Source organism: Lepidochelys kempii, chromosome 6, assembly GCF_965140265.1.
Source record: "Lepidochelys kempii isolate rLepKem1 chromosome 6, rLepKem1.hap2, whole genome shotgun sequence".
NCBI classification, from domain to species: Eukaryota; Metazoa; Chordata; order Testudines; family Cheloniidae; genus Lepidochelys; species Lepidochelys kempii.
Genome location: NC_133261.1, coordinates 59,375,796 through 59,402,245, shown reverse-complemented (window position 1 = coordinate 59,402,245; position 26,450 = coordinate 59,375,796). Strand labels below are relative to the sequence as shown.

At 42.7% G+C, this 26,450-nt stretch overlaps 1 protein-coding gene across 5 annotated transcripts in view; it reads right to left on the bottom strand.

Moving 5' to 3' along the window:
• Positions 1-26,450, bottom strand: part of LOC140912881 (transmembrane protein 263-like) — a 313,599-nt gene that overhangs the window by 273,113 nt on the left and 14,036 nt on the right. For 2 of the 5 annotated variants that reach the window (XM_073348107.1, XM_073348102.1), the window contains exon 2: positions 13,705-13,786. The exons of 2 other annotated variants lie outside the window; for them this stretch is intronic. Coding sequence is in view for 2 of the 3 variants with exons in the window: in XM_073348102.1 (XP_073204203.1) it covers positions 13,705-13,767 (63 nt within the window). In the remaining variant the exon portion in view is untranslated. Of the gene's footprint in view, positions 1-1,556; positions 1,704-13,704; positions 13,787-26,450 lie in introns of all 5 variants that reach the window. One more of the 5 variants, XM_073348101.1, reaches the window with a different exon arrangement.

The following is a 26,450-nucleotide window of genomic DNA, read 5'->3' as shown; positions in this document are numbered from 1 at the left end:
AGAGGATTGGACCACACACCGCCACTGGCAAAACTGAAACACTGTTTGTTTATATAAGACTGCGCCTATCTGGAGCTCTAGATGCAAGTGCAGGCAATTGACAAAGACATGGACAGAAATCTAGTAGAACCAACATTTATATTATGACCCTCTCAAAATAGCAAAACCAAAATGTTCTCCCTGCATCACCTCTGCACCCCTTCCCCATGAGAATGCCTAGGATAAACAGATGAGCTTTTAAAATGTGCTCTGAAGGTCTACAGTTTCCACCAACTCCTGATTACCAAAGTCCTCTATCCTCCACCAAGAAAGCCATGCTTAATACTCCTTTCATCTCCTTCATTCACAGGAACTTTTGCGCTGTATTTCATATTACCCCTTAGGCTGTAGCAACCTACACAAGCCTGTTCACCAAGCTACCTCTCTTGCCTCATTCAAATCCCTCCCAAAACACAAGAGCATCTACAAAAAGAGCAGAAAATTTTTTTTTAAACCTAACTGAATGATGGAAGGGGAGGGAAGAAAGGGTCTTTAAAACAGGCAGATCTCAACCATGTAGAACTTCACAGATTAAGGCAAACAATTGGAATGGCATCCAGAAGTGAAATGCAAGCCAGTGCAGTACTCTAAATACAATTGTAATATGCCTAATTAGATAGCCATAAAAGGCAATAAGATATAAATGTAATAAATACTGTATTTTTTCACCTGTAGATGTATTTTCTTAATGGGTTTAATTCCCTGAGAACCAAAAGTATTTTCATGATAATATCTTCATAGATTATAGCCAGTACTGTTGGGAGTGAAATTAGAACAGCTGTATACTTCAGTGGGACCAAGAAAGATAATCATTGGTATCAGCTAATTTGCTGATGACTTGGTTTGGAAAATATAAGGACTTTCTTAAGCATCTGCTATCTTCAGTTCAAAATTGTGCATATTCTACAAAGTCAAGCACAAGCCAGTATTAGTTATTTAGTGCCTGATGACCCACTTTGATTTACAAACCAAATCAGCAAATTTAACAATCCCACATTCTCACTCCTTAGTGGACCTTTCCATGAACTCCTCCTCATTATTATTATTAGGAAATAACAGTTCAACAGATGAGAAATATGCTTAATATAAAAATATTAAACCTACTTGCCAAAAAACACAGACTTTATAGAGGATCTCCAACACCATCTGCCCCTCAGTCAGACAACATGAGAGAAAAATCACTACACTCAAATTTGGTTGTAAGAGACACCACCACCAAGGTCCAAGCCAGAGATTCTTCATTGCTTGCAGCTGCTTTACACCTGTGTCTTTTACATAAAGTACAGAGAGTGCAAAATGCCACCAGATGACAGCATTTTACATTCACTTTTCACAAGTGTATGTGATGTTGCAAAGTACGGCATGGAGAGTCAGATTCTCTCCATTAAGAAGCGAGTTAGATTACGGCAGGCTGCAAATATTTGCTATTTATCCAGATGGCAATTCCGGCCTGTATTAGATGCAAGCCTACTCTAGTCCTGAATTAGGTGTTCTAGGGATAAAAAGACAGAACCAACTGTGATCAAGGCAGAGGCCAGTAGAGATGTTCTTGCATCATGCTGGCCTGCCAGCACAAACCATGGACAAGACTGAAATAGTTCCTTGCAGTCATCCTTTCCCCATTCAACCCAGACTAGAAGAGTTGTTGCCAAGGACACAGGCTCCTAAGAAAAAAGAAAAAAAGTGATTGAAGAGGTTTATTCCTGTTCAACGATCTTGGTATCTAGTAGAGCTAGTCAGAAATTTTTGGAGTATTTTTCCTTTGGAAAATGCTGATTTGTTGAATTGAAACATTTCATCGAAACACGTCCCCCTCCACAAAAAAAAAAAAAAAATTGTTTCAAAAGAAAAATTGAAAAACAGTATTTTGAAAGGTTTGTTTAACCTTCTTAGAATAGAATGTCTTGTATTTTCCATTTTGAAATGACTATTTGTTTTAATATTATATGATATAATATCAAATAAAAAGTCTAAATTGGAACAAAATGTTTTGTTTTTGTCAAAAAAGAAACATTGCAAACAACCCAAAACATTTTTGTTGGAATTTCATTTGACAGAAGTTTTGAAATATTTGTTTTTGTTATGTTTAGAGTGAAAGAAATTAAAAAATAAAAAAATAAAAAAAATCAAGAAATTCTCCATGAAACAAGAAATCGGATTCTCATCCAGCTCTAATATCTACTCCAACCTACTTACTAGCTAATCTCCACAAGACAGACTGAATAAGAAATCGCCAAGACAAGTATAAGTGATCTGTTATACATCCATATTTGTCAGTCTCCACTGAGGAGTTAATGACTAATGTCACATACTAAACAAGAATGTGTACAAGAATCCTGTATTGGGACTACATCATTAAAACATCTGACAACTACCTGTGATTGAAAGCTTGCAAGTTAAAAAGCACATTTAAAGGTTCTCAAAACTGTGACAAGAATTATTGTTTAATAAGATTATATAGTCTTTTTTATAATGTTCTTTGCCTTTCTAGATTAGCATGCACATAACTGTTTGAACTCATTTGCTGGGTTCACTGAAAAGCTACTGCTGCTAGTTTGGTAATGTATTTGTCAATATCTAACAACAAGTTGAACCCATGTGTCCTGAAATTACATAATCTACTGGCATTTTCTTTGATTGCTGCAGCTGTCTTGAAGAAATAGTTTTATAATTCAACTATAGTTTTATTTGGATTATAGTTGTTGATCTTTTCTCATTCTTGAAAGAGTAGTCAGGGCAGCCTTTAACTAGGTTTGAGATTCTACCCCTTCACAGAGTAAGTCAGAGCAGCACAATCTCCATAGCTGTGTGTAATAGGGTGATAGATAGCAAGCATGAAAAAAATTGGGACAGGAGATGGGTGTGGAGGAGGGTAATCGGGCTTTGTCTTATATAGGTACCTAATACTGGTATTGTCCCTATAAAATCAGGATACCTGGTCACCCTAGTGTGTAATGAACTAAACTATGTGGTTATAGATCTGCAAAACCAAACAACTGCTGGGTCCAATCACTCTTCCTTGGGTCTATAACAGGGATCTCAAACAACCACAAGGGCCACATGAGGACTAGTACACTGGCCCCAGGGCCGCATCACTAACCACCCCACCCCCCGTTGCCCCAGCTCCGCCCCCACTCCACCCCTTCCGTGAGGCCCCTGCCCCGCCTCTTCCCACCTCTTCCCTGCCCCCATTCCAACCCCTTCCCTGAAATCAAAGATGCTGGTTCTGTGGCAGATCAGCCCATTCAAGGGAATTTTTAGCCAGTTGTGGAAGCAAACCTCTCACCTCATAGAAGACAAGCACCTGCAGCATTTAGGTCAGCACCACTGATGTCCCATGTTCAGGACTACACACTTGCTCACTACATTAAAGAACCTTATCATGAGTAACATACGAATTTGCATACATTTTATTTCCCTATAATGCATAAGGCATAATCCCAAGTAATTAGTGAGAAGAGTCCTGATATTTGGTCCTCCAAATTATTTCAGTGGAACTAGAAATAGGGTGAAGAGCTCTGGAGAAAACACTTCTAATAGACAACAACAATTAATCACAAACCCTATAGGGAGTCTCATTAGAAGTTGCTGCAGGAGCTTATTGCCCTATATCCTTGACTGCACTGCACATCTATTGACTTTAAAGGACAGTTCTGACTTGAGGACTGTGGGTCTCTGAACACTAATTTAGCTGCTCACAGTTGCTTCAGAAGAGAGGCATCCTCCTCTCAAATCTCAGCTGGCCTGACACTTATGTATTTGTGGATGTAAAATCTGCTGGCATTCTCATGAGAAGCCAAGAGTAAAACAAGAGGCTGCAGCATAAATACACAACCAGTTCTGGTTATACAACATGTTTTCTCCTGAGCTACTACACCTCTGAATGCAATTTTGCAGGCCCTCTGTGTTATACTTATTTTAAAAAAGTATTTTTATAAAATATAGTTCACTGGTACTGTACTGAGCCAATGAGTGGGAGAAGGTAAGAAACTTCTCTGGAGACCATGAATTATGACTGAGACCAAATGATTTCACCTTGGTATTATGGCAGTGCAAATAGTGATACCTATAGTAATACAAAGTATTGGGCAAACTTAACAAGACCCTGTTTTCTGTTGCTTATAACTTTGGCAATCTAACTGAAATTTTCTGTGCTGAGTATCTGTCTCAAGCTGAATATTTTTGGAAAATCTTCAGCAAAATGATTCAGCTTCTCTTAGAATGAGTATCGTGTACACTGATTTGCCCACATAAAGTTCTTACAACCATTCTACTGAGAAGCTCTACCACATCCATACTTTTGAACAGGGACTTCACATTTGACAAGGGAATCACCTTGGCACCAGCAATATGTATTTTGCCATCACCATGAAAATTTCTCTAATTTAGGAGCCTCTGAAAAAAATCTCAGTTCATATATGTTCCAGAGAGACTTGCTAGAGTTTGGCAGTTAAATTCTTCCAAGATTCCATCTCTTCTGCATCACAGAGCTACTGGGGCTAAGCAGGACTTTTCTTGCAATTGTTTCTCCTGGAAGTCGCAGCCACTGCAGCACAAGAATTGAGAGCAGGGAAACTGTCACCTGCACTCTCAATGCCCCCATTATGGTGCCCAGGTAGGATGCAGGAGAAAGAGGAGCCACCTGACTGAAATGCAGAGAGACGAGAAGCAATGCCTGGGAGAGAGGAGGAAGACTGGGACAGGGACAAGGAGTCAATGGGCGGGGATAGAAAAGGGATGACAGGGACTGGGGTTGGGGCTGGCGCAGGGATGAGTACAGGCTGGATGGGCTAGGGGCAGAAGGAACTCAGGCTCCTTGGAGGACAGAGTTTACAGACTAAGGACTGCTAGGCAACGCTGAGAGCTTCCTAACTAGGCCCTAGCCTGCCATCTTTTGAGACCTAATCTCTTTAGGATTCTTTGACAAGGAGGCGGGGCTAATTCAGAAAGAAGCAGGTTTAAAAAGCCAGTTTGTAAGCAACCAGCAGGGCTAGCAAAGAGCAGCAACAAATGGGAATTTTGCAAGGGAGCATGAAAGCCTGATACACCTAACAAACATTCTCTAAACTTAGGCCAATAACCCACCCACCCCCAACACACACAACAAATTTAAAAAAAAAAAAAAAAAGCTGACTACCCAGTTTTTTGCACTGAATGCAGCATGTATGATTCCCTGCCTTGTGGGCAGATGGCATATGTGTGCATTCAGTACAAGCAGCTCATGGCCTTCAGAGACACCATGGGCTCTAAAGACCAGAGTGGCTGAACTGGTGGAGCTAAGGGAGGCAGAGATGTATAGAGAAGACTTTCCAGGAAACAGTAGAGCAGTCCCACCCCCAGTCTGACAGTCTCTGTGCTGTTGAGGAGGGTCTGGAGCAGAGGAAAATGATCCCATAATTGGGACCCTTCTTCCAGATAATGGCATGGAGGATACCTCTCTGGGGGAGCAGATTCCTGTTATTAGGAAGAGACAGGTAATAGTAATGGGGAACTCTATTATTAGAAATATAGATAGCTGGGTTTGTGATGAGCAGAAGAACTGTGTGATGAATTACCTTCTGGGTGCAAAGGCTGCAGACCTCTCAAGATATCTAGACAGATTTGTGTGTGGTACTAGGTAGGAGCTGGTGGTCATGGTACATGTAGGTAGGAAAGAGGTCCTGGAGCCCAAATTTAGGCCACTAGGCAAGATATTAAAGCCCAGGACCTCCATGGTAGCATTCTCTGAAATGCTTCCAATTCCACATGCAGGGCCAGTTAGACAGGCAGATCTGCAGGATCTCAATGCGTGGATGAGATGATGGTGTAGGGAGGAGGGAGTTTAGATTTGTTAGGAAGTGGGGAACCTTCTGGGAAAGGAGGAACCTATACAGGAAAGATGGGCTCCACCTGAGCCAAAACAGTATCAGACTGCTGGCATGTAAAATTAAAAAGGTCTTAGAGGAATTTTTAACTGAGGACTGAAGGAAAGCTGGCAGGCACGGAGGAGCACAGGGTTAGGACATACACATCCCTTAGGGGAGGATTTAAAGTAGATGCTCTATATCCTAGTAAAGAGGAGAGGTGATGGGTTAATAAAATACAGGTAGGAAGTGAAGAGAAACAATCAAATTAAAAAGAGTCTCATTCAATTACATCACATGACAGCAGGCAACTAAATATTGACAAAATTTATAAAGTGCTTGTATACAAATGCAAGAAGTCTAAATACTACGATGGGTGAACTTGAATGCCTGGTATTAAATGAGAATATGAATAGATATCACAGAAAATTGGTGGAATGATGATAATCAATGGGACATGGTAATACCAGGGTACAAAATATATAGGAAAGACAGTGTAGGTCATGCTGGTGGGGGAGTGGCACTATATGTTTAAAAAAAAAAAAAAAAAGGCAGAGTCAAATATAGTAAGAATCTTAAACTAATCTAAAAGTATCACAGAATTTCTATGGATAGAAATTCCATGCTTGCATAAATAAGAGTATAAGAGGAATATATTATTGACCACTTTACCAAGATGGTGACTGTGTGTGAAATGATCAGGGAAATGAGAGAGGCTACAAAACACCGAAAACCCAATAATAATGGCAGATTTCAACTATCCTCATATAGACTGGGAACATGTCACCTCAGCACAGGATGCAGAGATAACATTTCTAGACACCATCTTCTTGAAGCAGCTAGTCCTGGAACCCACAAAGGGAGAAACAATTCCTGATTTAGTCCTAAGTGGCACACAGGTCTGGTCCAGGAGGTAAATATAGCTGAATCATTCAGTAATAGCAACCATAATGTAATTAAATGTGAACATCCTTATATTGGGGGAAATACAACAAACAAAACAAACAAAAAACCACCACCACCACAGTAGCATATAACTTCAAGAAGGGGAACTACATAAAAATGGGAAAAAGTTACTTAAATGGAATTTAAAAGGAAAGGTGACAAGAGTGAAATGGCTGCAAGCTACATGGAAACTTTTTAAAATCATCATAATAGAGGCTCAAATTATATGTATATCCCAAACAAAAATACAATAAGAGGACCAAAAATTGCCACCATGGCTAAACAGAGTGAAAGAGGCGGTTAGAGACAAAAAGACAACTCTTAATAATTTGAAGTCAAGTCCTACTGAGGAAAATAGAAAGGAGCACAAATTCTGGCAAATCAAGAGTAATTAAGGCATGCAATTAAAAGCAACTAGCGAAAGACAAAAACTAACAGCAATTTTTTTAGTACATCAACAGCAGTAACCTGCAAAACAATCTGTGAGCACTGGACAATTGAGGTGCTACAGGAGCACTCAAGGAAGACAAGGCAGTTGCGGAGAAACTAAATGAATTCTATGCATTGGTCTTCACTAGAGAGGATGAGAGGGAAATTCCCACATCTGAGCCATTCTTTTTAGTTGACAAATCTGAGGAACTGTCCTAGATTTAGGTGTCAATAGAAGAGCTTTAGGAACAAACTGAAAATTAAACAGTAATAAATTACCAAGACCGAATGATATTCACCCAAGAGTTCTGAAGGAACTCAAAGATGAAATTGCAGAATTGCTAACTGTGGCTTGTAACAGATTGCTTAAAATCAGATGACTGGCAGATAGGTAACATAATGCTAATTTTTAAAAAAAGCTCCAGAGGTGATCCTGGCAATTACAGGCAGGTCAGCCTAACTTCAGTACCAGGCAAACTGGTTGAAACTACGGTGAAGAACAAAATTATTGGACACACAGATGAAATGTGTCTCAAGTTGTAGTGGGGGAGGTTTAGGCTGGATATTAGGAAAAACTTTTTCACTAGGAGGGTGGTGAACCACTGGAATGCGTTACCTAGGGAGGTGGTGGAATCTCCTTCCTTAGGAATCTTTAAGGTCAGGCTTGACAAAGCCCTGGCTGGGACGATTTAGTTGCGGATTGGTCCTGCTTTGAGCAGGGGGTTGGACTAGATGACCTCCTGAGGTCCCTTCCAACCCTGATATTAGAATCATAGAATATCAGGGTTGGAAGGGACCCCTGAAGGTCATCTAGTCCAACCCCCTGCTCGAAGCAGGACCAATTCCCAGTTAAATCATCCCAGCCAGGGCTTTGTCAAGCCTGACCTTAAAAACCTCTAAGGAAGGAGATTCCACCACCTCCCTAGGTAACGCATTCCAGTGTTTCACCACCCTCTTAGTGAAAAAGTTTTTCCTAATATCCAATCTAAACCTCCCCCACTGCAACTTGAGACCATTACTCCTCGTTCTGTCATCTGCTACCATTGAGAACAGTCTAGAGCCATCCTCTTTGGAACCCCCTTTCAGGTAGTTGAAAGCAGCTATCAAATCCCCCCTCATTCTTCTCTTCTGCAGGCTAAACAATCCCAGCTCCCTCAGCCTCTCCTCATAAGTCATGTATTCTAGACCCCTGATCATTTTTGTTGCCCTTCGCCGGACTCTCTCCAATTTATCCACATCCTTCTTGTAGTGTGGGGCCCAAAACTGGACACAGTACTCCAGATGAGGCCTCACCAATGTCGAATAGAGGGGAACGATCACATCCCTCGATCTGCTCGCTATGCCCCTACTTATACATCCCAAAATGCCATTGGCCTTCTTGGCAACAAGGGCACACTGTTGACTCATATCCAGCTTCTCGTCCACTGTCACCCCTAGGTCCTTTTCCGCAGAACTGCTGCCTAGCCATTCGGTCCCTAGTCTGTAGTGGTGCATTGGATTCTTCCATCCTAAGTGCAGGACCCTGCACTTATCCTTATTGAACCTCATCAGATTTCTTTTGGCCCAATCCTCCAATCTGTCTAGGTCCTTCTGTATCCTATCCTATCCCATCCCTCCCCTCCAGCGTATCTACCACTCCTCCCAGTTTAGTATCATCCGCAAATTTGCTGAGAGTGCAATCCACACCATCCTCCAGATCATTTATGAAGATATTGAACAAAACCGGCCCCAGGACCGACCCCTGGGGCACTCCACTTGACACCGGCTGCCAACTAGACATGGAGCCATTGATCACTACCCGTTGAGCCCGACAATCTAGCCAGCTTTCTACCCACCTTATAGTGCATTCATCCAGCCCATACTTCTTTAACTTGCTGACAAGAATACTGTGGGAGACCGTGTCAAAAGCTTTGCTAAAGTCAAGAAACAATACATCCACTGCTTTCCCTTCATCCACAGAACCAGTAATCTCATCATAAAAGGCGATTAGATTAGTCAGGCATGACCTTCCCTTGGTGAATCCATGCTGGCTGTTCCTGATCACTTTCCTCTCATGCAAGTGCTTCAGGATTGATTCTTTGAGGACCTGCTCCATGATTTTTCCAGGGACTGAGGTGAGGCTGACTGGCCTGTAGTTCCCTGGATCCTCCTTCTTCCCTTTTTTAAAGATTGGCACTACATTAGCCTTTTTCCAGTCATCCGGGACTTCCCCCGTTCGCCATGAGTTTTCAAAGATAATGGCCAATGGCTCTGCAATCACAGCCGCCAATTCCTTCAGCACTCTCGGATGCAACTCGTCCGGCTCCATGGACTTGTGCAGGTCCAGCTTTTCTAAATAGTCCCTAACCACCTCTATCTCCACAGAGGGCTGGCCATCTCTTCCCCATTTTGTGATGCCCAGCGCAGCAGTCTGGGAGCTGACCTTGTTAGTGAAAACATTCTATGACATGTTGGGAAATAGTCAACATGGCTTTTGCAAAGGGAAATCATGCTTCACTAATCTATTAAATTTCTTTGAGAGAGTCAATAAATATGTGGACAAGGGTGAACCAGCTGATACAGTGTACCTAGATTTTCAGAAAGCTTTTGACAAGGTCCCTCACCCAAGGCTCTTAAGCAAAGTAGGCAGCCATTGGATAAGAGGGAAGGTCCTCCCATGGATCAGTAACTTGTTAAAAGATGGGAAACAAAGGGTAGGAATAAATGGTCAATTTTCACAGCAGAGAAAACTGTGGGTCCCCCAAAGACCTATACTGGGACCAGTGCAGTTCAACATCTTCATAAAGTGATCTAGAAAAAGGGGTAGAACGATGAGATGCTAAAGTTTGCAGATGGTACAGAATTACTCAAAATAATTAAGTTCCAAGCTGAGCGTTGAGAGTTACAAAAGGATCTAAAAAACTGAGCGACTGGACAACAAAATAGCAGATGAAATTCAGTGTTGATAAATGCAAAGTAATGCACACTGGAAAACATAGTTCCAACTATACACACAAAGTGATGGGGTCTAAATTAGCTGTTACCACTCAAGAAAAATCTTGGAGTCACTGTCGATACTTCTCTGAAAACATTTGCTCAATGTGCAGCAGCAGTCAAAAAGCTAACAATGTTAGGAAACATTAGGAAAGGGATAGATAAGACAGAAATCATCATAATGCCACTGTATAAACCCATGGTACGTCCACATCTTGAATACTGCATGAAGTTCTGGTCACCCCATCTCAAAAAAGATACAATAGAATGGGGAAAAGTACAGAAAAAGGCAACAAGAGTATTAGGGGCATGGAACTGTTAAGAAGTTAAAAAGACTGACTGTTCAACTTAGAAAAGAGACGACTAAAGGAGGATGTGATTAAGGTCTGTAAACTCATGACTGGTATGAAGAAAAATGAATAAGTGTTATTTACTCCTTCACATAACACAAGAACCAGAGGTCACCCAATGAAACTAATAGGCAGCAGGTTTAAAAGAAAGTACTTCTTCACACAATGCAGTCAGCCTGTGGAACTTATTGCCATGGGATGTTGTGAGGGCCAAAAGTATAACTAGGTTCAAAAAAGAATTTGATACATTCATGATTAATAAATCCATCTATGGCTATTAACCAATATGTTCCTAGACACAACCCCATGCTCCGGGTGTCCCTAAACCTCTGACTGCCAGAAGCTGGGACTGGACAACAGGGGATGGATCACTTGATAAATTGCCCTGTTCTGTTCATTCCCTCTGAAGCATCTGGTGCCAGCCACTGTCGGAAGACATGATTCTGGGCTACATGGATTATTTGTCTGGCCCAGTATGGCCATTCTTATGTTCTAAATGTTCTTAAAAGGGTCTGTAACCAAATAGAGAACAGTCTACTCAGAACCTGAAATAGTACTAGAGATTCCTGAATCTCAACATTCCTCCATGGTCAGCAAGTATCATTTTGTAATTAAAGACTATCATAAAACATACATAGAAGGGGGCTGGATTGTTGCCTAGGCAACTGGAATTCTGGCATTTCCTAACTTTTGAGTGCTCGATTTAACAGCCTTAACATTCTTTTGACTTTTTTTTTTTTTAATGTAATATTACTTCATTTCATAGAGTGGCCAATGAGAGGAGGAATCTGCCTTGCCGGTGAAGATTCTGACTCCAGAATCTAACTCACTGATATCTTACATAGCTGTACAGGTTAGAGAAAGTAATCTATGTGTTTTAACTTACAGTTCCTAGATTTGCTCTCAGGTACAGGAAGCAGGATGGGCCACCAGAGTCTGAGTCCACTAACTTCATACAAGGCCCATCTTTTCAACCAAGTGTTTGGCGAACAGAATCTAAAAATTTAGCCTTTTTTTTCCAGATGGCCAGGTGATTAATGGGGTAACTTGGCTGCCCCCTGTGGCCACTATTTTCACATATTGTCTTATGATGATGGGCTCATTACAAGTCATTAAAATAAAAAATTTCATGCCCTCAAACCAATATTCTTAACAAAGTGCAAAGAATTACATGCATTTACAGGAAACATATTGAGGAGCACTCAGCATTATAAAATGTCACCATTGGAGCAGAGCAAAACAATTAATCTGAAACTTTTTTCACCAAAAAAAACCAAAAACCAAATAAATACAGATTTGGGTCGACTGATTTTTTTTTTTACAAATTCATGTCTATTTGTGAATTATTGTGGTTGAAATGAAAAAAAAAAATCTAAAATGTCAACACGAACCATTCCAACATTAAACAAAAAGTCTCACTTTGATTGTCTGGGCTAGAATCACAAAGCAACATACATGGAGGAGGTAGTGGTTTTCAGAGATTCTAAGTCCAGAAGGGACCATGGGAGCATCTTGTTTGACCTCCTGTATAACTAGGGCCCTACCAAATTCAGGACCATGAAAAATGCTGTAAAAATGGACTGTAAAAATCGGATCTCCCCCATGAAATCTAGCCATTGTAGGGGAGAGGGACGGGCAGGGCTGGGGGCGCCCCAGCCGGGGGCTCCTACCATGCACCAGTCGTCTTCAGCTACTAGATCTGGCAGAGCTGGGGAGGGATGGGACTTCCGCTTCCCCTGCACTGCTGCTCTCAGCAGGGAGAGGGGACCCATTACACCCACCACCAGAAACCTCCCCCCGGCTACCTGTACCTCCGCGGCTGCTCTGTCAGAGCTAGGCTCTGAAGGTAGCACAGAAGAAATGACAATGGCAATCCTGCAACACCCCTACAAGAGTTTTACAACCCACCCTCAACCTCCTTTTGGGTCAGGACATTCATGGTTACACCACCATGAAATTTCAGACGTAAACATCTGACCCATGAAATCGACTATTTTTAAAATCCTACGACCGTGAAATTGATCAAAGTGGACCATGAATTTGGTATAACACAGGCCATAGAACTTTCTCAGAATATCCTAGAGCATAGCTGGTGGTGGCGCCACCTGTGAAACTTTTAGCCCAACAGGGATGTGGGAGGCCCAGATTCAAATCCCCCACTTGGGGAACAGAACTTGAACCCAGGGCTCTGCTCTCCCAGGTGAATGTCCTAACTACCAAGCTATATTGCCATCACGCACAATTATTTCAAATTTGGTGACACTATATACCTCCAGACCAGTGGCACCGCTATGGGCACCCGCATGGCCCCACAATATGCCAACATTTTTATGGCTGACCTGGAACAACGCTTCCTCAGCTCTCGTCCACTCATGCCCCTTCTCTACCTACATTACATTGATGACATCATCATCTGGACCCATGGGAAGGAAACCCTGGAAGAATTCCACCACGATTTCAACAGCTTCCACCCCACCATCAACCTCAGCCTGGACCAATCTACACGGGAGGTTCACTTCCTAGACACCACAATGCAAATAAGCGACAGTCACGTTAACATCACCCTATACCGAAAACCCACCGACCGTTATGCCTACCTTTATGCCTCCAGCTTCCACCCCGGACACACCACACAATCTATTGTCTACAGCCAAGCGCTGAGGTAGAACCACATTCGCTCCAACTCCTCAGACAGAGACCAACACCTACAAGATCTTCACCAAGCATTCTCAAAACTATGATACCCACATGAGGAAATAAGGAAACAGATCAACAGAGCCAGATGTGTACCCAGAAGACTCCTGCTGCAAGACAAGCCCAAGAAAGAAACCAACAGAACTCCACTGGCCATCACATACAGTCCTCAGCTAAAACCTCTTCAACGCATCATCAGTGATCTCCAACCCATCCTGGACAACAATCCCTCACTTTCACAGGCTTTGGGAGGCAGGCCAGTCCTCGCCCACAGACAACCTGAAGCATATTGTCACCAGCAACTACACACCGCACCATAGTAACTAACTCAGGAACCAATCCATGCAACAAACGTCGATGCCAACTCTGCCCACCAGCGACACCATCACAGGACCTAAACAGGTCAGCCACACCATCACCGGTTCATTCACCTGCACATCCACCAATGTAATATACGCCATCATGTGCCAGCAATGCCCCTCTGCTATGTACATCGGCCAAACTGGAGAGTCCCTATGTAAAAGGATAAATGGACACAAATCAGATATTAGGAATGGCAATATACAAAAACCTATAGGAGAACACTTCAATCTCGCTGGACACACAACAGCAGATTTAAAGGTAGCCATCCTGCAGCAAAAAAACTTCAGGACCAGACTTCAAAGAGAAACTGCTGAGCTTCAATTCAGTTGCAAATTTGACACCATCAGCTCAGGATTAAACAAAGACTGTGAATGGCTAGCCAACTACAAAAGCAGTTTCTCCTCCCTTGGTGTTCACACCTCAACTGCTAGAAGAGGGCCTCATCCTCCCTGATTGAACTAACCTCATTATCCCTAGCCTGATTCTTGCTTGCATATTTATACCTGCCTCTGGAAATTTCCACTACATGCATCCGACGAAGTGGGTATTCACCCACGAAAGCTCATGCTCCAATACGTCTGTTAGTCTATAAGGTGCCACAGGACTCTTTGCCACTTTTACAGATCCAGACTAACACAGCTACCCCTCTGAAGCTTGACAGCAAGCTATAGGGTATTCAGCGGTGGGTCATTTTTAATTTTTCCTGTTCAATCTGTTCCACTTTCTATGAAATACTTGAATACTCATTTGGGGAGTGAGGAAGAGTGAGAAAGTGATTCTATAGCCCAGGGGTTAGGGAACTCACCCAGGAGGGAGGCAAAGAGGAGCGACACCTGGGTTCCAGTCCCTGCACCACTGAATAGCTAATTATACAATGTGAAATTGCTTCAACAGAAGAAACTGAATGAGACCCATCCCAGAATATAGTATAGCCTGGGGGGTAGGACACTCACCTGGGGGAGATGGGGTCTCTGACTTGGGTTCCCGTCCCTGCTCCAAAGCAGGTATTTGAACCTGGGTCTGCCAGGATTAGCAGAAGTGGTTTACAAAATAGTCATGGTTTTGTCTCTACACGAGTTGTCCTTTGCACTGGAGTTAGTTTGGAGTAACTCCATTGACTTCAAAACTGAAGCCCAAGGATTTTAAAGCCCATATTACGTGTAGTATTTTAGTTTGAAAAAGGTTTTAGAAGTAGAAAGATAGTTCTAGACTCCCGGCAAAATTCCAGTTTTGGTAATTACCGTCTCTCTTTCCTTACCTAGATCATCCTTGCTCGCTCCTGAATGCCCTGCTCCCACCTATTTGTTCCCTTCTCCCATGTGACTTTTCATGCTCTCTCAAATGCTGCACTTTCTGCTTAGAACCCTGTTTCTTTTGCTGCTCACAAAGCAGCCTCCTTCGTCCAGTCAAAAATTTCTCCTTAAAATATCTGTGGTCACACCACTTCTTGTTTCAAAATTTCATCAGCCAAACTAAACAACCCCTCTTGGACTGTCCTGCCTGAACCAAATTCAGTCCTGGTGTTGTAAGCAGGCACAACTCCACTGAAGTAAATGGATTAATCCCCACTAATGCCATCACAGACTATAACCCTCCATATACAATTTCACTTGTAAGCTCCCCAGAGCAGGGACAATTACCTTCCTCTATATTCAGACAGCACCAAACACAATGTTGGTCCTCCACCTAAGAAACGGTTGTGCTGTGTACTGCTATGTAACTACTGAATTTCATTTGGTCTGTAGGAGAAAGGGTTGGGCTAATCGCTAGAAAAATCACTTTTAGATCAGTTTGGTATGAAACGGAACATTCATAATTCACCTTTCTATAGTGTCCTAACAACAACACTCCAAATAGTTTTGCCTTTTGTTTAAAACTGTTACTATTTATTTAGTAAACACCACACAAAGTGGTGCAATTAAACTGGACACCTGCACTGAGTGTCTGAGGGCACAAAGCCTTCCTACTGCACATAAGGCACTAAGGGTACGTCTTCACTACCAGCCGTTTTGGTGGGTAGAGATCAATCTATCGGGGATCAATTTATCGTGTCTCGTCTAGACGTGATAAATTGATCCCCGAATCGACACCTGTACTCCACCTCGGTAGGAGTCGCCACCACGGTCGACTCACCGCCATGAGGACGGCCAGGTAAGTCGAACTAAGATACTTCGACCTCAGCTACGTGAATAGCATAGCTGAAGTTGCGTATCTTAGTTCAACCCCCCACATCCGCAGTGTAGCCCAGGCCTAAGGCTTTGTCTACACTAGCACTTTTGTTTGCAAAACTTTTGTTGGTCAGGGCTGCGAAAAAAAACACACACCCCTGACCGACATAAGTTTCACCAACAAAAGCACCAGTGTGGACAGCGCTATGTCATTGTGGGGGGGGTTAATTATGTCAGCAGGAGAGTTCTCTCCTGCCGACATAATTAACCCCCCCCACAATGACATAGCGCTGTCCACACTGGTGCTTTTGTTGGTGAAACTTATGTCGGTCAGGGGTGTGTGTTCTCTCCTGCTGGCACAGAGTAGCTACACAGGAGACCTTAGAGCAGCACAGCTGCAGCAGTACAGCTGTGTCGCTGTAAAGTCAGTAGTGTAGACATAGCCTTAGTTAGCCATAAGGAAAGGAGTACTTGTGGCACCTTAGAGACTAACCAATTTATTTGAGCATGAGCTTTCGTGAGCTACAGCTCACTTAAGTGAGCTGTAGCTCACGAAAGCTCATGCTCAAATAAATTGGTTAGTCTCTAAGGTGCCACAAGTACTCCTTTTCTTTTTGCGAATACAGACTAATACGGCTGTTACTCTGAAACCTGTCATTAGTTAGCCATGTAACTGAATACTTCCCCATGCATTATTGCTCAGATATCACATGGAACTCTCACACATTCGAGATGAAGCCAAAATATCATGCCATTTTGTAGTATGCTTGAAAGGGAAACTGTTGCAACTGGATGTTCTACCTCAGCTGTGAATTTTCAGCCTATTGTGGATTTAAAGTCAGTTTCATTTCATATCATATTTTCTAAATTCCATAGGAAAGTGCCATTGGATCAGCCAACCCTATTGACCGTATGTCTTTACCTGAGGGGTTTCCAAAGCTGCTGGATTTTCTGCAGAAAGTGAAAATTGATCCGTAACCATAAATAGGATTTTTTTTTTTTGCACTCATCTGGGTTTAAGAAAAAGTCTCTTGATGGAGGTTTTGTTTTTAATTTTACAAAACAAGGTTCTGTTATAATGAGAGCTTCTGTGCCAGGTTTCAGCCCAATGGGAATTTGAATTGCAGAATTATAATTCCCCCAAGCACATGATAGGGGTATCGAAATAGAAATGCTGAATGTGACATTTCATTTATAATTTTACATTTTTTGCAAGTCAAGACACTGACGAATTCATGGCACCAGAACACTAGACAGCTCTGGACACCTCAACACCAAAACGATGTCAATAAAAATGATTATGATAATCTTTTTTAAAAGACCAACATATTGCCTAGCTTGGCTATGTGACAGTGTTGCAGCCATGTTGGTTCCAGGATATTAGAGACACAAGGTGGGGGAGGTAATATCTTTTATTAGACCAGTTTCTGTTGGTGAGAGAGGCATGCTTAAGGAGCCACACAGAACTTCAGGTCTGGGAAAGGTACTCAGAGCATCACAACTAAATGCTTAGTTAGTTTAGCATAAGTAGTTAGCAAATACTGTAAGGGATCATTCAAGGTAAAGTGGCCCATTAACACCACTGCAGTCTTAGGACCAAAAGGGGGTTAGTGGGTTACACGTTGTTGTCATAAGCTATAAATCCAGCGTCTGTGTTCAGTCCATGATTTTTCGTGTTTAGCAGAGTTATGAACTTAAGCTCCGAGGTTCGTCTTTTTAAATGTATTGTGCATATTTCCTTTGAGGATGAAGATTGATAGATCAGATATAGAGTGACTGCTTTGTGAAAGCACAGCTGATATGATGATTTTGTCTTATTTTCCTGTGTGAATTCATTCGAGAGCATAGTGATTGCCTGGTTTTACCCACATGGTTGCTGTTGGGGCATTTAATGCACTGGATGAGGCATACTAGATGTTGTTATAGGCATGTGTAGGATCTTGAAAGGTGTGTTGTTGGGGGTGTTGACCATTGTAGCAATGGAGACGTCTGCAGATTTTGCATCTGTTGTTCTGGCATGGTTTGCTACCTGTTACTGGGTTATATATTATTGAAATTCAAATCTATAACTCATTACCAACCCTGCCCCACCCCAAGCTGCCTTTATTTCCCCCTCCTCTGCCTTCCTTCTTCCCATCCCCAGGACTGAAGGGGTGTTAACGGGCCACTTCACTTTGAATAGTCCCTTGAAATAAACTACTTATGCTAAGTTTCAGAATAACAGCCGTGTTAGTCTGTATTCGCAAAAATATCCCAGGTCGGGGTTCCAGGGGTGTGTCTGTGCGGATTTGATCTTGTGTTTTTTCAGGAAGTTTCTTGAGCAAATGCTGTAGTTGCTTTTGGTAACTCTCAGTGGGATCATAGGGTAATGGCTTGTAGAAACTCGTGTTGGAGAGCTGCCGAGCATCCGCACAGACACACCCCTGGAACCCCGACCTGGGATATTCTATCTACTACCCAAGATCCATAAACCTGGAAATCCTGGGCACCCCATCATCTCAGGCATGGGCACCCTGACAGCAGGATTGTCTGGCTATGTAGACTCCCTCCTCAGGCCCTACGCTACCAGCACTCCCAGCTACCTTCGAGACACCACTGACTTCCTGAGGAAACTTCAATCCATCGGTGATCTTCCTGATAACACCATCCTGGCCACTATGGATGTAGAAGCCCTCTACACCAACATTCCACACAAAGATGGACTACAAGCCGTCAAGAACACTATCCCCGATAATGTCACGGCCAACCTGGTGGCTGAACTTTGTGACTTTGTCCTTACCCATAACTATTTCACATTTGGGGACAATGTATACCTTCAGATCAGCGGCACTGCTATGGGTACCCGCATGGCCCCACAGTATGCCAAAATTTTTATGGCTGATTTAGAACAACGCTTCCTCAGCTCTCGTCCCCTAGAGCCCCTACTCTACTTGCACTATATTGATGACATCTTCATCATCTGGACCCATGGAAAAGAAGCCCTTGAGGAATTCCACCATGATTTCAACAATTTCCATCCCACCACCAACCTCAGCCTGGTCCAGTCCACACAAGAGATCCACTTCCTGGACACTACAGTGCTAATAAACAATGGTCACATAAACACCACCCTATACCGGAAACCTACTGACCGCTATTCCTACCTGCATGCCTCCAGCTTTCACCCTGAGCACACCACACGATCCATCGTCTACAGCCAAGCTCTGCGATACAACCACATTTGCTCCAACCCCTCAGACAGAGACAAACACCTACAAGATCTCTGTCAAGCTTTCTTACAACTACAATACCCACCTGCAGAAGTAAAGAAATAGATTGATAGAGCCAGAAGAGTTCCCAGAAGTTACCTACTACAGGACAGGCCTAACAAAGAAAATAACAGAACGCCACTAGCCGTCACCTTCAGCCCCCAACTAAAACCCCTCCAACGCATTATTAAGGATCTACAACCTATCCTAAAGGATGACCCAGCACTCACAAATCTTGGGAGACAGGCCAGTCCTTGCCTACAGACAGCCCCGCAACCTGAAGCAAATACTCACCAACAACCACATACCACACAACAGAACCACTAACCCAGGAACCTATCCTTGCAACAAAGCCCGTTGCCAACTGTGTCCACATATCTATTCAGGGGACACCATCACAGGGCCTAATAACATCAGCCACACTATCAGAGGCTCGTTCACCTGCACATCCACCAATGTGATATATGCCATCATGTGCCAGCAATGCCCCTCTGCCATGTACATTGGTCAAACTGGACAGTCTACGTAAAAGAATAAATGGACACAAATCAGATGTCAAGAATTATAACATTCATAAACCAGTCGGAGAACACTTCAGTCTCTCTGGTCACACAATCACAGACATGAAGGTCGCTATCTTAAAACAAAAAAACTTCAAATCCAGACTCCAGCGAGAAACTGCTGAATTGGAATTCATTTGCAAATTGGATATTATTAATTTAGGCTTAAATAGAGACTGGGAGTGGCTAAGTCATTATGCAAGGTAGCTTGTGTCCTCTTGTTTTTTCCTACCCCCTCCCCCCAGATGTTCTGGTTTAACTTGGATTTAAACTTGGAGAGTGGTCAGTTTGGATGAGCTATTACCAGCAGGAGTGAGTTTGTGTGTGTATGGGGGTGGGGGGGATGTGAGAAAACCTGGAATTTGTGCAGGAAATGGCCCAACTTGATTGTCATGCACATTGTGTAAAGAGTTGTCACTTTGGATGGGCTATCACCAGCAGGAGAGTGAATTTGTGTGGGGGGGTGGAGGGTGAGAAAACCTGGATTTGTGCTGGAAATGGCCCACCTGATGATCACTTTAGATAAGCTATTACCAGCAGGACAGTGGGGTGGGAGGAGGTATTGTTTCATATTCTCTGTGTATATATAAAGTCTGCTGCAGTTTCCACGGTATGCATCCGATGAAGTGAGCTGTAGCTCACGAAAGCTTATGCTCAAATAAACTGGTTAGTCTCTAAGGTGCCACAAGTACTCCTTTTCTTTTTACTTATGCTAAACAATTTGTTCCAGCTTGGATTTAGCTGTGACACTCTGGGTGCATTTCCCAAATCTAAAGAAGAGCTCTGTGTAGCTCAAAAGCACGTCTCTCTCATCAACAGAAGTTGGTCCAATAAAAGAGAAGACTTTGCCCACCTTGTGTCTCTAATGAAGGAGACTCTGAGATCTAGAGGTATTTGTAAGGTGTAAATGCTTCAGAGAGAGAAGTTGTTCGGCATGTGAACTGGAGGGATGGAATGAAATGACAACAGAAAAGTTAGTCTACGCTTTTCTTACTGATGAGATCTGGTTTCCCCAAGGGAAACTGCAAAAGTCCCATTGTTCAAACAAACAATTGAACTGGACAAGACAAAATAAATCCCTTCTGAAATTACAATAGAGATCAATCCTACTTTGGCCACCCAGGGAGCTGAGGGGATGGACTGGATTGCACCTAAAGGCTTTTCCATCTCCAATGTCCTATCAACAGCATCAGCTCAATATACCGAGTGGTTCTGTTGCCGTGAAAAACAGAAAAGGTAATAATTTTTCTACCGAAGACATTAAGTCAGGCCCACTTATAAAAGTTAAAATTTTCTTTAAAATCTACTAAATAATTTACAAGACCCACTCTTGGCAAGTGTCTAATGCTGAAAACAAGGGTATACACCATTTTGCCTGTCTCAGTGAAATGATTTGATAACCGACTGACACAGTACCATTATATCAAGAAAAAGGCAAAGTGAAGAAGAAACCAGCTTCAAAAAACAGTGAATCCAAACCATCCAGGGTGAAATTCAACATAGGTCAGAGGGCTGGCAAGAAGCCCAGGAACCTCTTAAATCCCACTTACTCTCTCAAGATAGAGATACATAGACCTTGCGCTGGTCTGAGCCTGGGAGCCCCTCAGTGGCATCTGGCAAACAGCCCACCAGATCATAACTCATACAGGCCTGACACACACTACACCCCCAACACACAGTTGTCATACAACGTATCTAAAAGGTATCATATTGTAAGGTATCATATGTAAACTGGTAACATACTGGTCCAAAGGAAAAAAAAAATCATTGTGTGATGCATGTATGGTTGTGTACAAACAGTTGTGTGAGTGCTGGAAATATGCCTCCCAAACACATTTTAAAGAACAGTGCATAAACCAAGCCTGCCCTAGACAAAAGGAAAGTGTATTTACTCAGTCTGATTGGCTCCATGACTGGCTGAGAACAATGAAAGTGCATTTATGAACATAGTAAAACAAAGCTATCAAGTTAACAAGCAGCAGTTTAGTGAACACACCAGGAGACACTGTACCCCAGGAACCCTTCCTGGCTCTTGAGCTGGAGACAAATGCACTTTGGGTAATATACGGGTACCAAACAGACATTTAGTTATCCATCACTTAGGGAACAAAGGGAATAGCACCTTTTGATTCTGTGAACAGTGGGTCCCCTGGCCTGGAGGGATGGAGATGCTGGTAACTTGATGTGCATAAGAAAACTACTTAGGAAAATATCAAACTTACTAAAATTACATTTTAGACTGTGTTTTGTTTTGTTTGTAAGCTTACCTGTCTGTTTCTCTTGCTTAGTATCACTTAAAATCTGTTCTTTGTTAATAAACTTATTCTGAGTTTTACTATGAACCTTCTCAGAGCTTGTCTACACTTTAAACTCTGCAGTGGCGCAACTGCACCATTGCAGCTATGCCGCTGTAGCATTTCAATGAAGATGCTACCTATGCTGATGGGAGGGCTTCTCCCATCGGCATACGTAATCCACCTCCCTAAGAGGCAGTAGCTAGGTAGACAGGAGAATTTGCACTGTGGATTTTTCAAACTCCTGAGAGATGTATTTCCAAAAAGAAAAGGAGTACTTGTGGCACCTTAGAGACTAACCAATTTATTTGAGCATAAGCTCTCGTGAGCTACAGCTCACTTCATCGGATGCATGACGTAGTTATACCAACCTAATTTCCTAGTGTAAAACAGGTCTCAGTGCTGTTCTATTGAAATATAAAGTGAACCCTCAGCTAAGAAGATAAGAACGGCCATCCTGGGTCAGATCAAAGGTCCATCTAGCCCAGTATAACTTATTCCGACAATGGCCAATGCCAGGTACATCAGAGGGAATGAACAGAATAGGCAATTATTGAGATCCATCCACTGTTGTCCACTTCCAGCTTCTGGCAAGTGGAGCATGGGGTTGCATCCCTGACCATCATGGTTAATAGCCACTGATGGACCTATCCTCCAATTCCTTTTTGAATCCCGTTATTGTTTTGGCCTTAACATCCACTGGCAATGAATTCCGTAGGCTGACTGAGTTATGTGAAGTAGTACTGCCTTTTGTCGGTTTTAAATCTGCTGTCTGTTAATTTCATAGGGTGACCCCCTGCTTCTTGTGTTATGTGAAGGGGTAAATAACACTTCCTTATTCACTTTCTCTCCACCAGTCATGATTTTATAGACATCTATCATATCCCCCCTTAGTCATCTCTTTTCTAAGCTGAATGGTCCTAGTCTTTTAATCTCTCCTCATATGGAAGCTGTTCCATGCCCCTAATCATTCTTGTTGCCCCTCTCTGGACCTTTTCCAATTCCAATGCATCTGTTTTGAGATGGGGCGACCAGAACTGCACACAGTATTCAAGGTGTGGGTGTATCATGGATTTATATAGTGGCATTATGATATTTTCTGTCTTATCTGCTTTTTTTGACTGTGGCTGCACATTGAGTGGATATTTTCAGAGAACTACCCACAATGATGCCAAGATCTCTTTCTTGAGCGATAACGAGTAATTTAGACTATCATTTTGTAAGAATAATTTGGATTATGTTTACCAAAGTGCCTTACTTTGTATTTATCAACATTGAATTTCATCTGCCATTTTATTGCCCAGTCACCCAGTTTTGTGAGATTCCTTTGTAACTCTTCACAGTTAGCTTTGGACTTAACTGTCTTAAATAAAAAGAAAAGGAGTACTTGTGGCACCTTAGAGACTAACCAATTTATTTGAGCATAAGCTTTCGTGAGCTACAGCTCACTTCATCAGATGCATACTGCGGAAAGTGTAGAAGATCTTTTTATACACACAAAGCATGAAAAAATACCTCCCCCCCACTCTCCTGCTGGTAATAGCTTATCTAAAAAGTGACCACTCTCCTTACAATGTGTATGATAATCAAGGTGGGCCATTTCCAGCACAAATCCAGGGTTTAACAAGAACGTTGGCGGGGGGTGGGGGGAACTAGGGGAAATAGCTTACCTTGCATAATGACTTTGCCACTCCCAGTCTCTATTCAAGCCTAAATTAATTGTATCCAATTTGCAAATGAATTCCAATTCAGCAGTTTCTCGCTGGAGTCTGGATTTGAAGTTTTTTTGTTGTAATATAGCAACTTTCATGTCTGTAATCGCGTGACCAGAGAGATTGAAGTGTTCTCCGACTGGTTTATGAATGTTATAATTCTTGACATCTGATTTGTGTCCATTTATTCTTTTACGTAGAGACTGTCCAGTTTGACCAATGTACATGGCAGGGGGGCTTTGCTAGCACATGATGGCATATATCACATTGGTGGATGTGCAGGTGAACGAGCCTCTGATAGTGTGGCTGATGTGATTAGGCCCTAGGATGGTATCCGCTGAATAGATATGTGGGCACAGTTGGCAACGGGCTTTGTTGCAAGGATAGGTTCCTGGGTTAGTGGTTCTGTTGTGTGGTGTGTGGTTGCTGGTGAGTATTTGCTTCAGGTTGCGGGGCTGTCTGTAAGCAAGGACTGGCCTGTCTCCCAAGATTTGTGAGAGTGTTGGGTCATCCTTCAGGATAGGTTGTAGATCCTTAATAATATGTTGGAGGGGTTTTAGTTGGGGGCTGAAGGTGACGGCTAGTGGCGTCCTGTTATTTTCTTTGTTAGGCCTGTCCTGTAGTAGGTGACTTCTGGGAACTCTTCTGGCTCTATCAGTCTGTTTCAATACTCACCAGCAACCACATACCACACAATAGAACCACTAACCCAGGAACCTATCCTTGCAACAAAGCCCGTTGCCAACTGTGCCCACATATCTATTCAGCGGATACCATCCTAGGGCCTAATCACATCAGCCACACTATCAGAGGCTCGTTCACCTGCACATCCACCAATGTGATATATGCCATCATGTGCTAGCAAAGCCCCCCTGCCATGTACATTGGTCAAACTGGACAGTCTCTACGTAAAAGAATAAATGGACACAAATCAGATGTCAAGAATTATAACATTCATAAACCAGTCGGAGAACACTTCAATCTCTCTGGTCACGCGATTACAGACATGAAAGTTGCTATATTACAACAAAAAAACTTCAAATCCAGACTCCAGCGAGAAACTGCTGAATTGGAATTCATTTGCAAATTGGATACAATTAATTTAGGCTTGAATAGAGACTGGGAGTGGCAAAGTCATTATGCAAGGTAAGCTATTTCCCCTAGTTCCCCCCACCCCCCGCCAACGTTCTTGTTAAACCCTGGATTTGTGCTGGAAATGGCCCACCTTGATTATCATACACATTGTAAGGAGAGTGGTCACTTTTTAGATAAGCTATTACCAGCAGGAGAGTGGGGGGGGAGGTATTTTTTCATGCTTTGTGTGTATAAAAAGATCTTCTACACTTTCCGCAGTATGCATCTGATGAAGTGAGCTGTAGCTCACGAAAGCTTATGCTCAAATAAATTGGTTAGTCTCTAAGGTGCCACAAGTACTCCTTTTCTTTTTGCGAATACAGACTAACACGGCTGTTACTCTGAAACCTGTCTTAAGTAACTTTCTATTTTCTGCCCATTTTGCCACCTCGCTGTTTACCCATTTTTCCAGATCATTAATGAATATGTTGAACAGCACTTGTTCCAGTACAGACCCCTGGCGAACATGACTATTTACCTCTCTCCATTCTGAAACCTCACCATTTATCCCTGCCCTTTGTTTTCTGTCTTTTAACCAGTTACTGATCCAGGAGAGGACCTTCCCTCTTATCCCATGACTGCTTACATTGCTTAAGAGCCTTTGGTGAGGTACCTCGTCAAAATCGTCCTGATAGTCCAAGTACACTATATCCACCGGATCACCCTGGTCCACGTTTGTTGACCCCCTCAGAGAATTCTAATAAATTAGTGAGGCATGATTTCCCTTTACAAAAGTCATACTGATTCCCAGCATGTCATGTTCATCTATGTCTGATAATTCTGTTCTTTACTATAGTTTCAACCAATTTGCCTGGTTAGGTTTACCAGCTTGCAATTGCCAGGATTGCCTCTGGAGCATTTTTTTAAAAATTGGCATCACATTAGCTATCCTCCAGTCATCTGGTCCAGAAGATTATTTAAAATGACAGGTTACATACCACAGTTAATAGTTCTGCAATTTTATATTTGAGTTACTTCAAAACTCTTGGATGAGTCCTGTCTGGTCCTGGTAATTGGATTTATCAAGCAAAAGCCTGATGTGTACTCGGTCTTGTTAGAAGCAGCACATTTAGTAATTTCTGTGAGAGTGTTCGGTGAGAGGAACTGGACGCTGCAGGGAGACATCTTTGGGGAACTTGGGAACTGGAGTTCACGGACTGTTAACTGCACAGCAAGGTTAAGGTTATGTCTACATTATGGACCTTACAGCAGCACAGCTGTACCACTGCAGCTACACCACTGTAAGGTCTCCTGTGTAGCTGCTCCATGCAACTACCCCGACGAGCAGGCAGTAGCCATGTTGGCGGGAGAGCATCTCCCACCAACATAGCGCTGTCCACACTAGCACTTTTGTCCAGGGGTGGGGTTTTTTTTCACACCCCAACCAACAAAAAAGTTTTGCTAACAAAAGTGCTAGTGTAGACAAAGCCTTAAACTGGCAAGGACTCAAGGAGTTTGCTGCAGAGACAGAAAAATTCATGTACCAGCAAGCTTACACATAGTAAGAGTGAGCTTTACTGGACATCAGACTGAGGCGGTTGGGTAATACAGTGTCTTACAGTTCTGGGTGTCCTGAGCAGAACATCACAACTGGTCATCTGCAAAGGGTGAATTTGATTCAGAGATGTACATACTCCATTTACCAGATGTTGTTAGGTAGGGTCCAATCCATCCTTGACCTCCTGTTCAGTTTAATAT